The 20,033-nt window shown below is 35.4% G+C and overlaps 1 protein-coding gene across 5 annotated transcripts in view; it reads left to right on the top strand.

The window, feature by feature from the left end:
• The window catches only part of AP3B1 (adaptor related protein complex 3 subunit beta 1), a 157,263-nt gene that overhangs the window by 128,359 nt on the left and 8,871 nt on the right, over positions 1-20,033 (top strand). For 4 of the 5 annotated variants that reach the window (XR_004746161.1, XM_035309919.1, XM_035309917.1 and 1 more), the window contains 2 exons: positions 9,536-9,633; positions 14,780-14,918. Coding sequence is in view for 3 of the 5 variants with exons in the window: in XM_035309919.1 (XP_035165810.1) it covers positions 9,536-9,633; positions 14,780-14,918 (237 nt within the window). In the remaining 2 variants the exon portion in view is untranslated. Of the gene's footprint in view, positions 1-9,535; positions 9,634-10,727; positions 10,765-14,779; positions 14,919-20,033 lie in introns of all 5 variants that reach the window. The other variant, XR_004746162.1, reaches the window with a different exon arrangement.

A 20,033-nucleotide genomic window follows, 5' to 3' on the forward strand; every position in this document is an offset into this window, starting at 1 on the left:
AAACACCCCCAGGGATGGTGACTCAACCACCTCCCTGGGCAACCTGTTCCCCTGCCTGACTGCTCTTTCTGAGAAGAAAGGTCGCCTCATTTCCAACCGAAACCTCCCTTGGTTGGAACTTGAGGCCATTCCCTCTAGTCTTATCACTGGTTATCTGCAAGAAGAGGCCAACCCCCAGCTCCCCACACCTTCCTTTCAGGTAGCTGTAGAGAGCAATAAGGTCTCCCCTGAACCTCCTCTTCCCCAGACCAAACAACCCCAGTGCCCTCAGGTGCTCCCTATAGGACTTGTGTTCCAGACCCTTCATCAGCTTCGTAGCCCTTCTCTGGACATGCTCCAGGGCCTAAATGTCCTTCTTGTAATGAGAGGCCCAAAGCTGAGCACAGTACTCGAGGTGCAGCCTCACCAGAGCAGAGTACAAGGATTAGCTGATCCGTTGTTCTGCTGACTACACACTGCTGTAGCTGGTCTGTGTGCTGTTTGCTGGAATTAGGGAACAGTTTTGGACTGTTGCCCAATGCAAGGCTTGTTTGGGGAGGGAAGTTCCATTCCAGGCAATGCAATTTCATGATTTCTTCAAAATGAATAAATGTATTTTGTTTTTATTTTCAAATAAAATATGCTCAGTTTATCAAGCAAGAACACTTTTCTAGAAAAGAGCAGGTATTTTTCTTTCAAGTATGTATTTTCAGTATACTAATGATTTGGTTCCAAACTTATACCATTTATTGCTAAGAATCTTAGAAGTGATGAGGATAAGCAATGTAGCATAACACATTGATTTTATGCAGATCATCACCTTTATGTTTTGGGAGGTCTGCTGTATTAGTGATATATAAAAACTGATTACTTTCTCCAACATTGCCTAGTAATTGTTTATTATTTTCCTATTAGACAAACAAGACAGATCAATAATCCTGAACACCAACCAGACTATGAGTAACATCACTGTAAATAGATTTGCCTCAGACCTCAGTGGTGTATTCATTTTAATGATTTGGACAATGTGAGTCCAATGACAAACCTCAAGCTAAGTTTAAAATTAAATTAAGAATAGGAATTGCTTACTTTGTTCCTTTGCTAATTGACAGGGCCCTGTCTCTTTGAGACTAGTTCTTAGAAAATAGTGTAAAAATAAGTTTAAAAGTTTGTTGCATAAAATTTGCTGTTTTACTGTTAAAAATATAACATTATTCAAAATCGTACTGATGTGAACATCACTGCAGAAATTGTGCATTCTTCTGTTTCGGGGGTTGTGTCTGAGAACTCAACTGAAGCCTTTTTAGCTTTTCATACTAATTAAAAAGGTTTTATCCAAAAGAAAAAACAACTTTTAAAAGTTTGTTAAAATGTTGTTACAATATATGCACACAGGTGTCAATATTTTTGTATTTCCTGTTGTATGTATCTTTATGAAAGACATTATCATTTTTGTTAGAAGCATATTCAGCAGTAAAGTGTACCTGATCATAATAATTTTCTTTAGTTCTAAAAGGGAGCACTTTCTCTTGCATCAAATGTAATTGATCCTGAAGCAGTGTAATCACAATTACTCACTTTCTTAATTGGCCTGCCCAAAATCAGAAAATGGAAACCGATCGGCACTGTTTAAATCAATAGCCTTGTAGTAATGCTTGTGGGGGTAGGGAGATAGTGGTAATGGGTAGATCAATTGGTCTTAGATGCCAATCATGGACTGTGTGTTTTGCATAGCAAATACTACCTTTCTATTTGGGGATGTGCTGCTGTAATAGTAGTTCAATAAATACAAACTGTAAAAAGAAAAAAAAAATAATGTGAGTAATAAAATATTTAAATCTCTTTCTGAATTTGTTGTACAAATTGAGGACAATGAAGAAGAAATTGTATTATAGAGAGGCTAAGAGGTCTGAGCTTTGAAAGGCTAGTAAATACTATTTTTATGAAGCAAAGCTTACCAAGATCACACATCTAATTAAAAAGAGGTGAAACACCATAACTTCAAAATTATTCCTAATGCATTTATTTAGAATATGTATCAGGATGCTCACCCTGTGTGTTCATAAGGCATATGTCTCTTCATTGCTATTTTTCATGTGCTATGTCCTTGTAGAGGCATACTGCTTCAGTTATTCCAGTGTTTTGCACAATAATGTTTCTCTTAAGTGGAAAGTTATAGAGGAATTAATAGAGGTACTTGGTCTTCTTTTAAAAGATTTTTATGATTGTTACTGTTCCTATTTGGGCCACTTTTTACAGATTTTGTAAGCAGGATAGGCACAAATTAAGAGTAAAGCCATTTGTTGCTGGGTAACATACATGCAAGATAGTTGTTGAATCCTAGTTAAGCATTAATATACCCACCACCTCAGAAAGGGACCTGTCTTAGCTGGGCGGGCAGGCATCAGTGAGCTGAGGAAATATTAGCCTCCTCAGCTCCCTGGAATGGATCCTTGGTGTTGCAGACTGACGGTGGGTTACTTTTTTTTTTTTGTCTGTTGTCAGATTTTGGATCATTGAGCTACTGGTATAATTGTCTTAAAAATCTTACCACTGTCTCTTATTCTGTTTTTGTTATCTTGGATGTTTCTACTTTTCGATTGTTTTCAGATCTTCCTCACAGCTTAGCAATTCCCTCAGATGTCTGAACAAGGTTTTGGGAACTTGGCTATGTCAGAATATGAGCTTGGATCCTTGGAATAAAGATACTTGAATCCCTAGGGAAGAAAGATGAGGAAGGTTACAGAGACAGAAAGTTACAGCATATACGTGCCCTTCTGCTGTTTTCTGTGCATGTATTTAGAATTTCAAATTTCTGGCTGTATTTGTAAAAGCCAGAAAAGCTTCATGGTGCTTTAGGTGTCTGGTGAGTGACTAAATGTGAACAGGAGATGTCCTATTTAAAACTTGGAGAGCTGGAGAGGGAAGGAAGCTTGTCCTTACCTCCTCTTCCCTTTCTTTTTCATCCCCTCTTCCCACATTCTCTTAGCTCTTCCTGAAGCTGTGGAAGAATCACAGTTTGGGAGATAAAATTAATGTACAGAGAACCTGTTTTATTCTATCCTAATCTTTTGAAAATTATGCAGATGTTGTTTAGTTGTCACTGAAACAACATGGGATAGGGAAAATGTCCATGGCGTACATCTCTTCATTCAAACCTAGTTTTGTCAAGGTTTAAATGGGAAGAGTAAAATCAGAACTCCCTAGAAGAAAGAGAAGTGGCATGATAGCAACAACTTCTGTGCCTTTCATTCTTACTCTGAACGATGAGATCATGGGAAAACAGTGTGACATGTGACAGAAGTTATTACAGGCATGGACTGGTTACCTTAGGTAGCATATGGAAAATGGTGAATCTTACCAGAACATCTAGAACCCTACTATTGTGCTGTTAGAAGAGGCAGGAGTTCTGTTCACCTCATCTACCCTGGACTGTATAGAGATAGTATTGTGCTGATTACTGCAAAAGAGGTTGGTGTAGCAGGGAGAATCTAGCAACTTCTGAAGTGAAGTGAATACCATGAATTAAATGTGAAATTGTTACTAGATCTGCTGTCTGCAAGTTCTACCTTATTGCAAACACTTTTGCTCTAAGTTTTGTTATTGCAAACACTTTTGTCTAAGGCAGAGAGAATTTTTTTTTTCATTATGAGATTATCTGATCTCACTTTAAGTTGATGTAGGAATCTTCCTAAGCAGAACTTGTACCTGCAAAAAGAAATGAATGAAGAGGATCAGTTAGGTAGCAGTCAGTATTTCTTTTGAGTGCAAAAATGTGTTCAGGTGTACATGCTTGCACAAAAGCATCCGATTAAAGTTATGTAGTAGAATATACTATGGAGTATATTAGAAGCTAACATTAAAGAAGCAAGACTGATTTCACATCAGTATCAATTGCATTTTTACTTGTTTCTTGCTGTTTCCTTCTCTCATGTTTTGTCAGCACATCACTAAGTTGTTTACAGATGTTGGATATTAAGACAAGCAATCCAGTACTCTTCTCTTTACTTCATTACTCTAAAGTAGTCAGTTGGCCCAGTTCCAGAAAGCAAATATATCTAGATAGATAACTGACCAAGAGAAAGCAAGGCTGGGCGTGAACAACAACTCTAATTTCTTCTATTTCCTAGGCCTTTTTTTCTTATAAAAGCTGGATATCATTTATTCCTTTAGCAAGAATGTATGCACAAAGTCTCCCATAGTGCTTCATTCCATCTTTTGCAGGAATTTAGTGTGTTGTCCTTCCTCTTCCACTGTTTTTTTCTAATCGTCTGTGGACATTTTTCTGTAGAGAAAAGTAGTGAGTTGTTTATCCATAGATGTATTCTGGGTCAAACATCTATCTGCACTGCTGGGAGTAAAGTGAAAGAGGAGCACATAAATAGCAAAAACACTATTCCCCAGCCTTTTTCTAAAATAATAATAATATTTGAAAAATAAAACTTTAAAGACTGTCATTGTAGAATCTGACAAGTGGTCATTTGGAGGTGATAATATCACTTATATTAGTTTTTAAAAATTTATATTTTCAAATAAGATATTTTTAAGGAGGACTTTTTCCTCAAGTCTTTTGTTATGGCAAGGATAACTTCTTTCATGTTTACCTTTTGGAGCCAATCCTTTTTGAAAAAGAGGGAAGAGAGGGGGAATAACAAAAATGGTTATCAGTTTCAAATGACAGGTGCTAGCTACTCCCACTGCAGCCATCTGAAGGAGAGTTAAAACTGTGTGTCTTCCAAAGAGTTTAATGTTAGTCTTGCAGTGTCATTTATCACAGAGATGGTAAGTCTTCCTGAGCTCCTGTGGGAGCATTATCATCTCTCATTTGTTCATCTTAATTGGGTACATCAGAAGATAAATTCATGTGATTCTTTGAATTACATCATGAAAGTTGTGTCTTATGGAAGTGTTTTGAAATTCAGTATATACAGTTTTAACAGTTATTAAGGCAACAGCAAGCAAAGTGATGTCTGACTCTATTTGTCCCCAAATTCATAAATCAAAACAAAAAACATGTTGCTATGTAGTGGTGAGGAACTGTGTTCAAACATTCCCATTTGATTCTTCAGAGCTTCCTACTGCAGACTTCTTATTAAGCATAAATGTTCCACTAAGGATGTAACTTGCCAATTTTAGTAGCTTATATCAGAAGATGCACTCTTTAATTTTTGAAATTTAGAAACTGTTACATTTTATGGGCTTGGGAAACTTTCACTTCTGATAAGTTTCTTCAGCATTATTTTCCAGGAAAGTTAGAATACCACCATGTGAGACATGTTTCAGTGAAGATTTAACCAATTGTCTCGCAGATTCTTAAACATTAATACATTCAAGCTTTGAACCACTTCTGCAGATTTTTATTTAAACATTAGATATATTAGTTAGGATCTGAAGTAATATGTTGGAATCTATTTTAATAGATTTTGGGGGAAATTACTCATTGTTGTACTGCATGACTCAATTTTATTATTAAACATATACATTAGATAGCTGATGAAATTTTCATCTTTGGAGATACTCAGAGCTAAAACGGACAAGGCCCTGAGCAATGTGAACTAAGGTGGCCCTGTATTGAGCAGGAGGTAGAAAGAAGGTGATTTCCAGAGGCCCCTGTAAGCCCGAATTATGGAAGTATGAAAATAGTTTTGTTAAATTAGATATTACTGCATGTCTGATATTAAGATCTAATAAAAGAGATGCAAATCAATAAATTAAATCTCTATATTTAGTCTGTAATGTGTGTGATGGAGACTAATAAAAGAAAGGGATGATGATTTTCTCTGGCTGAAAAATAAATTTACTGTAAAGTATGCTGAAATTAAAGTAATGCAAAGTAAACCGGATGTTGGCTAAAGTGGGATTAAGAATAAAGTGTTTTTGAAGAATAACCAGACATCAGTTTCTGCCTGCAGACTATGAATAGTTCATGGTTTATCAAATAATATCTGTTAGTTTCTAATCGCTAGGGGAAAGGGAAATGGAATGCTTTTTAGCAGCAGAGATAGTCAGTGGTCCTCTCAAGCAGCTATAGTCATTTAAAACCAAAGCTGTGCTCATGCTTTTATTCCCTCTTAGGGTGAAAAGATTGTTATAAGCAAGCATTTCAGTGCAATCTAATCATAAATGTTACAAGTCAAGTTTATGTACAAATAGTATGTCCAGTCAATGTAGGGCATGAATCATTGTTATGCAAAACTGTTAATCTGTTTTATGCTGAATTATTTAATGCATATCTTGTTTAAATATGAAAGAGCATTGGCTAGACAATCAATTGAACAATACTAATGAAGGTATAATTAAGAGTTTTAGTCATATAGTCTAAGTAGTCTATATATAAACAGTAAAAAGTTATGGGGCAGTTGATTAAAGAGCCTTCCTTCAGCTCTTAAGCTGATGGAGTTCTTGATCAGTTTTCAAAAAAAAAAAAAAATATTACTTCCTTATTTTACAAGGCACTTGATCCTGCAAGCAAATCAACCAATCCCTGTTCTTTTGATATCTTAATGTCTTTAGAGATGGATGACATTTAAGTAATACAGGAGAAAAATATGAGAATTTCTTAGCTAAGCAGATTTTTAAAGGAGCACTTTATAAATGATTCTTTGTAAAATGAAAACTAGTCAGGTTCTGAGATTGTTTCACTGTGTTTAATACTTTTCAACAAAGGTAGCATTCCTGCTGAATTTCATCTGTAAAGCCCATACTTGAGATTGCATGCATGAACATCATTATCACATCAGAAGTTAGAAAGAAAGTGTGTATTTGTTCCAAAGGATTTGTTTGTGTGCCTATGAATTTGGGTTACTATGGTAAGTATTAAGATCTAGTAATAGAACAATAAAAAGTTTTCTGTTTTTCAGGTGGCTTATCTTGCATCTTTAGGAGGATGGAGACACATACATTTTGTGTATGAATAGTCTAACATGCATTTTGTGTATAAATCATCTAGTGCTGTTTGTTGCATCAGCCAATTCAATTCCAGAAGTTGCAAGGTTATTGAAATGAAAAAAAAAAAAAAAAAAAAAAAAAAAAACAGTAACATGTTTGAGGTTAATTTAAATACTGTCAGTCAAACACATTTTCCATTCTAATGATTGCATCATTGTCTTTAAATAGGATATCTTAGACCTATCAGCAATCAATATGTATTGAATATTTGGTACATCAGCAAAATAAAAGGTGTTCTTTTCTAAAAAGTTCTCATACTTCAAACCTTTAACAAAGATATCTGACTGGGTATACTGATCCTGAATTGCTAGCTGAATCCTATAAGCTACAGTTAGTCAAACGTAGCAGAGTTTCTGTGGAGAACTCCAAGACGAGATATTTGGAAACTTACAGAATTGGATGGGTGTGGAGAGCAAGTTCACAGAATCATTGAGTAATTGGAAGGGACCTCTGGAGGTCATCCAGTCCACTCACCCTGCTCAAGTAGGGACTTGGAGCAAGGTTTCCCAGGACAACGTCCAGGTGGCTTTTGAGTATCTCCAAGAAGGGAGACTCCACAACCTGTGCATCACCTACACACTAAAAGAGTGCTTCCTGATGTTCTGGGGGAAGCATTTATGTTCCAGTTTGTGCCCACTGCCTTTTGTCCTGCCACTGTGCACCACTGAAAAGAGCTGTCTCTGTCCTCCTTGCACCCTCCCTACAGGTATTTGTATACATGGTAAGATCCCCGTGAATGTTTTCTTCTCCAGGCTGAACAGTCCCAGCTCTCTCAGCCTCTCCTTATGGAAGAGATGCTCCAGTCCCTTCTTCAATTTTGTAGCGCTCTGTGGGACCCTTTCCAGTATGTCCAGGTTTGTCTTGTACGAGGGGCCCAGAACTGGACACAGCACTCCAGGTGCAGCCTCACCAGCCCTGAGTCTCTACTCAAGAGGGCAGGATCACCTCTCTTGACCTGCTGGCGATACTTTGCCTAATGCAGCCAATACCATCAGCCTTCTTAGCAGCAAGGGCACATCGCTGGCTCCTGTTCAGCTTGGTGCTCACCAGCAAGCACAGGCGTGTTCCTGCAGAGCTGCTCTGTAGATGGGTGGCCCCCAGCCTGTCCCGGTGCCTGGGGTTGTTCCTCCCTAAAGGCAGCCCTCTGCACTTGTTGAACTTCATGGAGTTCCTGTCAGCCCACCTCTCCGGCCTGTTGAGGTCCCTCTGGATGGCAGTACAGCCTTCTGGAGAATCAGCTACGCCCCCTGGTTTCATGTCATCCACAAATGTACTGAGGGTGCACTCCACCCCACTGTCCAGCTCATTACGGAAGATGTTAAACAGGACTGGGCTCGGTGTTGACCCCTGGGGTACGCTGCTCATTCCTAGCTTCCAACCACACTTTGCACCACTGAGCACTACCCTCTAGGCCCAGCTGTTCAACCAGGTTTTGATCCACTGCACTGTCTGCTCATCCAGCTCATGCTTCAGCAACTTCCCTAGGAGGATCTTAGAGGAGTGTCAGGTTTCTTCATAGAGTCCAGGAAGACAATATCCATGGTTTCCCCCTCATCCATCGGGCTGGTGATTTCATTACAGAAACTCATCAGGTTGGCCAGGCAGGAATTCCAGTTGGTGGAATCCTGACTACTCCTGATGATTCTCTTCTGCCTCCAGGTGCCATTGCACTGTTTGATCTCTTTCCCAGGGATCGAGCGAAGGCTGAACAGCTTGTACTTCCCTGTGTCCTCCTTCTTGCCCTTTTTGAATGATGTTTGCTTTCTTCCAGTCTTCAGGCATTTGTCCCAGTTGCCACAATAGCACCAGTATTACAGAGAGTGGCCTAACAGCGACATTTGCCAGCTCTCTCAGCACTCATAGGTGCATCCCATCAGGGCCCATGAATTTACAAACGTCCAGTTTCCCTAAGTATTCTCTGACCTGATCCTCTTCATGGTATGGGATTTATTTCTTGAGGAGGAATCTATAGTATTTGATAGTAGTATACTACTAGACATAGTTTAGTGTTTGTTTTTTAACTCTGCCATTTTTAAAACTACCTCAAATTCTGCAGTTTTCCAGTGTACTTTTAAATCAATCATTATGCTGTACTTGTATTTAGATACGGAAAGTGTTACAAAATTATTTTTCCCACTTCCAAATTTGTTGTTTTTATATAGTTCTTTTTGGGGGGGGATATCATAATACTACTTTTTGTCACAATGTATACCTTTGATAGGTTTAGTCCTATTTCTGGGACAGCTGTTGCTGATGACAGAATTTGTGAATAAAAGTTTTATCAAAAGAATTGAGAAATAAATAATTTTATAAGGATATAGTTTGTTTGATGTTGTATAGATTACTAATAAATGTTATCATGAGTAAAAGCTACCATTACAGAAATATGAGAGTATTCACACTATATTTCACACTATATTGTATTTGTACTGGTGATGATGGATCTGCTTTAGTGATGTAAGAAATTAGCAGAATTTTGGATTAACAAGGTAGAAATCGGGCAGGTAGCTTTTATAGCGTTTATAGATTTCATAGTAAATTTGGAGCTGAATAGTATAAATCTATTTTTAAGCACTTCATTGAATCTCTGTAACTTCTCTTTTTACAGCACGAAGGATGATCATTTCAATGTTAACATTCAGCCCCCTGTTGGAGAACTGCTTTTGCCTGTCACTATGTCAGAAAAAGACTTTAAGAAGGAGCAAGGTGAGAAATACTATTTCAGGACTTTCAATAAATGTATGTGGATCTGAAGAGGTTGTGTGGCTTTATCAATTTCAAAGTGTACAAGTGCTTCCAGTGTAACTGCTTGTGTTAGTTTCTATTAGTATTGTCTGCTACTAATGATTTAATTTTAAAATATCTTTAAAGGGACATGCAGTGCTATTTGACAGGTGTTTGGTGTCCCTTTAAAAACACAAATCCAACCCTTAACTCTGAAACAACAGTCTTTTGGCTCAGAGAGTTTTGGCTTCCTATCATGAAGTAACAATGTGTCCTACTAGCAGTAAAGTAGAAAGTTGGAACCAAGCTCCAAGGAATAAATCAAATGCATGTTGATATATCTTTACTAGTATTTTTTTTCTAAGTCTACTCTTCAATACTAATAGTGTACGTGTTCTTCAACTACTTTGAAGTTTCATCTTCTTCCTTCAAGCACTTCATACAAAGAGATTATCGGAATAATGTTTTAGAAGGGTGACATCTTTTCTATACTTCACTAGGCATTATTCTAATGTTGTGTCTTTAAAAAATGTTAAGTTTCTGCTCCTAGTCCAAAGCTCCGTAAGAGCTTTTAGTGACTCGAATATTTTATACAAAATTGTTAGAGAAAATTGTAGTTAGCTTTGACTGGTTGTTAAATGGAACAATTCATACTGTTACCCTTAATTTGAATGTAGTTCTTGGACATCTCAAAATATAAATGATTGCATTTTGGATGCATTCAAATGTAATAGTGTTTACTCATCTATCTCAATGTATGGGGATTTACATGTGTAAATCTCTTCACATTGAGATAAGAAAATACCCATGGGATCCTATCTCATTGCTGTGTAAGGCTCAGAAACTCAGTATATCCATCAAGCAGTCAACAACACCAATGAGTAATGCTATGTATTATTAATTATTGCTTTTGAACAGTTCTTGGCTTTTGTATTTTTGAATGATTAAGAAAGTAGTTTAATATTGCTTGTATCATTTTCAGTTAAGCTTACAGTTGCAGTGAAAAGTTAGGATTGTGCTTTGTTTTCTTAACCCATTGATACTTATTTGCTGTTCTTACCCTTTGCTGGCTAAAGCCTGCCTCTCTGCTTTATACCTGCTCAGCAACCCAAGGTGAGTGATTGAATGAGGCTGTGGCATATTTATTTTAAACTATTCCCTTCTAAAATTTGTAGCTGAGGTAGTGAAAGGAAAGCTGGTTACTATGCTTCTTCCTCCATGTTTTTTTATTTGCTTGCTTTGTGATATTTCAATAGAGCTTTTGCATGTTTCGCTGTGACTGAGGGCTTTTTTCCTCCTGACTGGCCATACAGAACCACGAGCACATAGAAGAAGTGTACTTGGAGAATAGCTGTGGTCCTCTGTGGAGTTGTTGCCAAAATTCCTTTTTCTTCTGCCATTTTACTTCTATGGTTGTTGATTATTTGTCTGAATAAATCTGGCAGCTGTTTGCTATGTTTAATAGAGCAGAAAGGCTACTCTGAATAAAGCTATTTGAAAATTTGTTTATATGAAGTATTTGTAAATCCATGAAGGTCTCTTGGCATTTCTGTATTGCTCTCTCTGTCTTCCTGAATTCTTTCTTTGATGCAGGACTTGATGCTGGCAAATTTACCACAGGTTTAAAACCCTTTTCTATTGCATCTTTTTTGTTATAAGTATCAGCTGTTTCGAAATATTTTTAGCAATAGAAGTCTCAGATCCAAATTTTACCGAAGTATTTATTACAGGTATCTAGGAACAGCTAGTAACAGCTAGTAGTTGGAGAGAATTACTATGTGCTCTTGCTAAATGAAAAATCTGAATTACAGTAATAAATGCAGGGCAGTTTAGAAGTTAGTATGTATTATTCTATTTTGTGTTTAACTTCCATTTGTCTGTATTCTCCAAATGAATCTGATTTATATAACTTGCTTTTCAGTTATCATGCTTCTCCTTTTTTCTTTTTTTTTTTTTCCTTGCCTTTTTGGACTTAAGATGTTACAAGTCTTGTACCTGAAGATGCCTTATTTTATTTGCAACCAAAACAAATAGGTAAAAAACAGTGAAGGAGTGAGGAGAATATTAGAAATGCAAGTCTATACTGGGGGAGAATGAGAATATGTATGGGTTTTAAGGATTTTTACATCTAAATTGTGTGTGTAATCTAATAAGAATGCTAAAGAGAAATACCCAGTATTGTACTGATACATAGAAGACAATTCATTGCTTCACATCTTTACTCAATTACACTATGCTGTTTTGCATTGTCTGTTACATTTGTGTATTTCCATTTTCTTCCTGATGGCATAAAGAGAGGAAAACAGACAGGTTATTGAATATTCATGCCTGCGGAGGTTATCTAGTGGTAGCGGCAAACCTTGAAAGCTGTATTTATGCACATGCTGCGCATGATATGGTTAGCCTTGCTTACACCATCTTGCCTTTCCTCCAGTTCTGAACTGGGGAATCCTCCTGTGAGGTAATGCTGCAAGGCAGCTGCTGAGTTAATGTTAATGCTGTGATTGACAATTAGGAAGCAGTGGATAAAAATGGTATTGACAGACTTCTTACCTCTCTGGTTAAATATTTTTACTGATATTCAGGCCTCAGGATTTTACATCCTATTGTACATCACATCCTCAAGAATAAGTCTGGCTTATCTAGCAGGAATTTGGTACAAGTGAGACGTGTGCTGTTGGGAACTCTGTTTGCAGATTTTCACCTGTTTTTAATATCAATAGCAAAACTCCCCTTGGCTTGTTTCAGAATAGGACTAATCCGGTAGCTAATATATCTTTTCCGATTTCAGTTCCTTTTACCATTAAAATGTGTACAGTTATTTCATTGTATCAATTAATTGCTGCTCTATGCTCTGACTTGAGTTTTCTTAGATCGTGATGTTTTATGTAATATTAAAGGTGGCTTGCGATTGTTATAGCAGATTATTACTCAGAATTTTTATGACGTTTTTAAAAGAGCCAAGTAAAACTACCTCAGGTATAAGGACTTCCTCCCACCCGACTTATGGACATGTTTTAAAATAATTTTGTCACTTATTTTTAAAAAGTGTTTGTGTATGTATTTTAAGAAAAAAGAAAAAAGAAACTTGGTTGAGTAAACAAATTGTTTACTTAATTTTATTAAAATGTATGCATCCAACTTGTCTTCCTAACAAGCAAGATGCTAATTCTTTAAATGGTTGGACATTTACTATTTTCTGGCCCTTGACTACCACGAGCAATCATATTTGATGCCCCTTAATTAGAGCACCCTTTTTTCTTTCCAGGTTCTTTTCCACCTCAGCAATCGAGACAATACATTTGCTTACCATGCTGCTCTCCTAAGTGTTCTTTTGCATGTAAATTAATCTTGATTCAGTTTACACTGTCATGCTGAGTGGTACAAATTGCCTATAACAATAAAACAGCATGAGTTAAAAATAAAGGGGGGTGGAAAGGCAGATTGAATGTGTGCCTTACTTGATAGGATGTTACTTTGCTTTATGCCAATACATTAGTCGACGATAATGAATCTTCTGTTCTGAAAAGCATGGTTTAGTTGATTTTTTTAATTTTACTTCAATGGAGCAGTACCTTGTCTTTTATAGAACAAGTTAGACAAACCATTAATGACAAGAGTGTTAAGGTTAAATATGAAGCAATGCATTCACTTCTCTGAGTGCTATCCATCTTTCCATTTACAGGAGCTTGACAAAAGTACTGGCTTTGTACAACATTTCCTTTAATTACATGCTGCGGGAAACAGGCTTTTAACATAAACATAGTTGCATTCATTTATTCAGCATTTGCTCTTCAATAGAGCTTAATGGAGAAGGTTTAAATCCTAAATGAGTACACACATCTCTCAGCAGTGTTATGTCAGTCCCCATGCTTTGCTTAAAAGCAGTTTTAGTCTGCGTATGTAGTTTTTAAAGCTTCTGCCTAATAGTGAAGTTAAACAATTTGAAACAGAATGTACTATCCCCAAGATAAAACTGATTTTTATAGAAGTTGCATGCTTATTTTTGTTCTCTTCAAGTGCAGATCATGGTCAAAAATATCCCATTATTTACTCATAAGCTGTTCTATTTTTACTTTGATATTTCTTATTTTGTGACAGCAGCTAATGCACATTCGGGTGCATTAAAATGTTGGATTTATTTTTTTAATTGCTCTACTCAGCATCTTCATGCTGTTTGCTATGGGTTAGAACTGTATGTGCAGCCGTAAAATATTAGGCTTTTGAGAGTTTTGCATTGTTTTCATTATTAATGCTATTGTGTATTTCACATACTTGATATTTCTGCCAAAAGTACTGTGTTCCATTGTTTGTGTTTTCAGTTTCTGCACATAATGTAAAAATAAACACACAATGCTAAGATGTACTTACTGTTAGGGTTTAATCAACATAAGTGTCCTGCAAATTCTTCTTCTAAACAATGGATTTTGATAGGAGAGAAAAGTGGTTTGTGTTTTGTTTTTTTTTTGTTTGTTTGTTAAAATGACCTTGAACATTTTCTTTACTCTTTTTTTTGTCATGTGTTCAGATGTAATCTCGATTATTTCTGATACTGATATTCAAATTACTTTAATAAAAAAGTTTATCGTGACATTTTAAAGAGGTGGATACTAACCGAATTTCCCAGTTTCTAGTGTGATGACTTTGTCCTCAGGAACTAAATTGATATGATGACTATCTGAATTTCAAGTTTATTTTTAGCAATTGGATTTCAAATTATAATTAAGTACTGTGGTTTTATGATTGAAAGATTAGAAGTTATCTTTGTATATGATCTTACATAAACTGGAATTTCCAAATCAGCCTCACTTAATATTACATTTCTGTGTTTACATTCTTCTTTTAGGTTATTCTTTTTGAGAAGAACAACCATCCTGATTTCACAGTTGCATTAGTATCACGCATATCATTGTCCAGATATTAGTAATTTATTTCTAGTAACAGGGCCTTGCAAATAATATATTAAGCTGATGTAATTATGTAATTTCTTATAAAATTGTTTTCTCAACATATAAATTAACTTGTAATGAAGATGCTTTTTTTCATGTTCAGAAATCTCTTATTTTGGTTTTAAGCATAATAAGCATACAGATAAAAAGTGTTTATAATGAAATACTTAATGTTTCAGGGATGCTGACAGGAATGAATGAGACATCTGCTACCATAGCTGTTGCTCCACAGAACTCTACTAGTCTTGTAATAATTGAGAAAGTAGTGAAGGCAGCAAACCTGGGTGTAGTCCCTTCTGGTCAAGACAACATACACAGGTAAGAATGCATGTCATTTGTAGCGGGTTCATCTTTTAATATAAATTTCAGTTGGTTTTGAATTCATCAACATTTTTATAATATTGGAGAAAAATTTATTAACAGATAAGGTGTGCATCTTGGACTATGACATAGAATCCTGACCAGATATTATTAGCCAGAGTACTTTTTGTTCTTTATTTGAATATGTATAGTACATCAAATATCTAGACCTTACTGGACATAGTTAGGGAGTGTTCTACTCAGCATCTTCTTACTGCTTTCTTTCTTTCAAAGAGAAAAGATAGCCTTTTCAAAGCAAAGTACTTTAAGTAGCATCTATGTGTTTTTCTGACTTTTGTTTCTGTTTCTGAAAATAAGTCTTTATCTGGATTTATCATCTGTGATAAGAAGGTTGTTTTTTCCACTTTTTTTTTTTATCTAGGATATCCAGCTATGTACACCTAGGACATGATTATCTTAGTTTTAATTAGATGAAGATCTTTTAAAATGCAGGCTGAACATTACATTGAATATTTCCTTCTCCTTCCTGTACATGTGCAAGGAAAAACGGTAGTTTTCATCAGCCAAGAAAGCCATTGGACCTGTCTAATTTCTGATGTTACTTGTAGATCAATCCATTTCATCCAAAAGCTGTGGTACAGAATGTGAGCTGAATTGATATGGCTATTGGTTAATCATAGATTTAAATATGGTTGACTGGAAATACTTAGTCCAATGAATCTGTATGGCTTCTCACTTGTTACAAGAGCAAACAAAAATTGCTGTGTATGGGAAACTGAGTAGACATATAACAACAGCAAGATACTACTGGGAGCTGTTAACTTAGCCTCCTGAATTTTGCTGTTTAAGTAAAAGCAAAAGTATCTCCTCTTAAAGCAAAAAACAATCTTTTTTTTTTTTTTTTTTTTGAAACTTTGCTGGCTGAGATGGCTCTTTGGAATGGTGAGTCATGTAGCCTACACAGGATTAATAAGCTGATTATTTCTCTTCTTTGGATTTAGTCTTTTTTGCATCACTGGGCATTTGTATTGCATTACATTAACATTAACCCAGCTGGATTTTCCTATGCATTTGATATGGTCAATGATAAAATTCTGTTTCACCATAAAAACACGGTACAGCTAGTGCGATTGCACTGAAATGATTGTCACTATTGACACCTGCTCCTCCATGAAAGAGTCCTCATTTGTTGCGTCCCTGAGGGATCTATACAGCCTGCGTTCTCAACATCAGTTCAAAGACTAGGTGAGAGTGTCAATCAAGAGAGACTAAAGTGTCCATGTTATATAGGTGTTCTTCATCTTTACCCTATCCATCACATGAGACTTAGTACATAGGGATGGATTGTTTTCTGACCAAGTCTCAAAAAGGCTACCTAAAATAATAGCTTAGTTCCTAACTCAGCCACAGGTTTCCTGTTTGTCCACAAGTTTCTAATTTGATCTTTCTTTCTCTTGCACTTCTTAAAAAAGAGGAAGTTTTTCATGAAAGAGAGTCTATAACCACCAATAACTAAATGGAAGATGTTTTTGCTATTGAGTAAGCTTCTTCACAGACAGTGGCTGAAGGCATGTTCTCTTAGGGCTGAAGTATTCAGAATACTTTAGAGCATCCTGAAATTGGGGCTGAAAGGTTTTTTTCTGCCATAGAAGTTACAGAATGGTTTGTGTTTATAATGTCCAGCAAGAAAAGAAGATGAGTTTGTAACAACATAACCAGAACTTTACCAGAACTTCTCAGAAGTAATGGGTATTTAGAAAACAGTCCGTCATTTGCTTTGCTGTGGAGTTCACAGATACTATGTAGTTTCGTCTGCACCTTTTTTTTTTTTTTTTTTTTTTTACTGAGAACAGGAATGGGAACATTAACTAATTGATACTGTGATGAACCTACCTGGTCATCTTTTAAATACTGCTGTTATCATTAAAGAATCCCAGACTTAGATAAATAAAAAATTGATATAGATTGTTATTTATATATGTTATTATTCATAGTTAATGAATACTTTAGTCATTTGTTTTAGAAATTTAAAAATATTTTTATACATACCCATAAAATGTATGGATATATTTGGGTTAAATCAACTCCGTCGTTACAGTTAACAAAAATTGAATCAATTCTTGCAAAATATTATGGATGCAAGAAGTGCAGTATGTTTTATTTAAATAAAATTATTTAAATTTATTTATAAATTAATATTTTCAATTAATATTTACAATTATTATATAATTAATGTTTATAATTAATTAATTAATAATTACTATTTGTAGTTAATATTTATATTTATTTATAAAATTATTTAAAATTATTTAAATAAAACATACACCATTTTAAGATGATAAAATAAACATTGAGCTTTTACCATGACAAAGCAGTAATTAATTTGATAAAAATATCATGAAATATTTTTTTCTTCTTCTATAGTATTGTGATTTTTCCTGTTCGTTTTATTGCAACTGGTATTTGGGAAGAAAAAATTATATATAAGAACTTGTTTCAGCTCATCATGCTATTCTGTGAGGACCAGTTGAGTTCAACTTCTTGGAAGTGCTTAGTACACAGGAAAAGCAGTACTATTTTTAAACTGACGTTGTTATGCACTTTGCAGCCTGAATTGCATTAACCTCTCTGTTGGTCATTCCCAACTAGAGTATTACTTAATGACTGCTAATGGCAAGAAATATATATTGTCTGGTAATGAAATATACTCATTCAAAATGCAATAGTATAGTTGAATACAAGCTTATCGAATGAGTATGAACAGGCGCATGTTAGTGTTTTTTTTTTCAGTCCGAGCATATTTGCACTCATGACGAAGATGTTGTCATGTTGGTGGGACCAAATTACTTCTCTTTAAATTGATAACCCTATTTAGGACTGCATTTTGCACCACATAAAATCACTAGGGCAACTACTCTGAAGGTCTGAAAACAAGTACTTGCAACAAACATCAATGGAATAGCATGCACTCACCAGTGAAAAATTAAGTAAATGTAAACCTGTCAAATATATCAGCTATATGTCAGTCCATATCACAGTATAGCAACACTTGTTACATGCATTTTTGCTCTTGTTAACATAAGGTTGCTGATTGTTTATAATTACATGAAAATACTAAATAAACTGTTAGTAAGTATAGAACAAAATGCCAGATGAAACAGTTGATTATATTTTAGACTTTATTTTCTGACCTGTTTTATTTATTTTAAGTGATACCTGAAAAAAAAAAATCTGAACACAATAAATATCAGAACACAAATTTGCAGATCTGTACTCATATTTTTGCAAAATAAATTTGCTGTGCTTCTTTACTTGCTTAAGTATAGTAACCTGCACCTAAAATTAGGTAGCTTTATACAAGCTATTAGGTCTCTGTGCCTTGCAAGGCTGCGTATAGTGCACGTTTATAGTCTTCACAGGATTTGACTATCCTGTGTATTGACCTCTCTTGCTTTTGTTGTCAAGGGGTAATACTATTTCAATTGTAAGACCTCTACTGAAAGCAAAAATGTGAAATGATTTTAAAGATGGTATTTTTTTGAGAGCAGGAAATACAATGTCTCCCAGAATTTGAAAACCACCAAAACCAGTATGCATTGTTTTTCATAAAACAATCACCCTTGCTTGTATTCAAATCACCCTTCACAAGGGTGATTGTTGCAGAAATCTTAGAGCCCTCTCTGTGTTCTAAGAAAATATTTTAAGAGATGAAGGGTGTAAACAGGTTGAAGAGCACATAGATGTTGACCAAATCATTTTTAAAAGAATTAGGAAAAGTCCCAGGCTTCTGTCTTGTGATTAAGACCATGTCTGTGGTCACCATTGGAATATCTACAAGCAAAGACATTGAAAGAAAAGTATGTTTTTTGCTACTGAGAAATCAGTCCAAATAACCACATTTAAGGACCAACAAGTACATTTAAGTTAAAATATATCTGCTGTCTGACAGGAATTTTTGCATCTTCAAGACAAGAGGATACAAAATAGAGGGTGTTTATTCCCTCAAAGTTGATTAGTCTTTGGATCATCCCTTCAATTCCCTATCTCTAGTTGTGCAATAACACTTACTGCTTTATATATGAAATATAAATTCTAGACTGTACTTTTCTATTTCAAAATGTGATATGACAAGATTTTCAGTATTTTTTTTAACCAACATGAGTTTTATTTATCCAGAAACATCCTTAATGCTAGTGTTATTTTCCAAATCTGTTGCTTACTTGTTCTGAGATGAATATCCTAGAAGTTCGTTGGATCTCTTTCTGCTTTCTTTATTTTCAGCTCTATAACCTTCCACCAGGATAGGTAATTCTCATTTTCTTCAATTTGAATGTAGCAGAAGACAACAGACAGTGGTTGAGAAAATAAGTTGCAAACTTTACTTGTTATTAGAAAGATTTGAACAGTCTTATGACCGTCTTGAAAGTGTCAAAATACAGTCTATTACATAAAGGCTTCTAGATGAGTGAAAGATATCTCATGGTAATTAGACTTAGAGAGGAAATAATGGAAATACAGATAACAAATGTTTCCACTACCTCCAAAATATGGTGCAAAAACTTTGTAGTCATTGACATTAGCATTTACCAGAATGCTAATGTTCTTTCAGAGGTGGGATCACAAACTGGATTTACTTCTTCACTCTTCCACTTTGGTTTATGCTTGTGTGATTCTATTGATGTCAGAATATATGTTTAAGGGATGGTAATTAGGGTCTTCTTGAACTATCTCTCCACTTTCCACTCTCTGAAGCATTTTTTAAACAGGATGAATTGTACTCTACTACATTATTTTCCTCAGTGATCATGGCTCTGCAAAATGATAAAGTGTAGAGCGTCTTTTCCACAGGTTTCATTCGTTAAGAGTTTACTTGCACACTGCCTAATCAGTCAGTGAGATAGAAGTCTGAACCCACCAGACTGGATATGAAGAACAGATTTTAGTTAACCAGTTTAATAGTCCATTGGAGTAGTCTGGTGCTGTTGTTCGATTTTGGAGGAAATCAACAATTAGGAAACAGTAAATAGTTGGGTTAGAAAGTAATCATAGTGTCATCTTCTTACCTCTATTCAGCAGGTTATGGCCTTAACCGCTGGCCAGCACTTGAAGAAA

This window comes from Oxyura jamaicensis, chromosome Z (assembly GCF_011077185.1).
Source record: "Oxyura jamaicensis isolate SHBP4307 breed ruddy duck chromosome Z, BPBGC_Ojam_1.0, whole genome shotgun sequence".
In the NCBI taxonomy this organism is placed as follows: Eukaryota; Metazoa; Chordata; class Aves; order Anseriformes; family Anatidae; genus Oxyura; species Oxyura jamaicensis.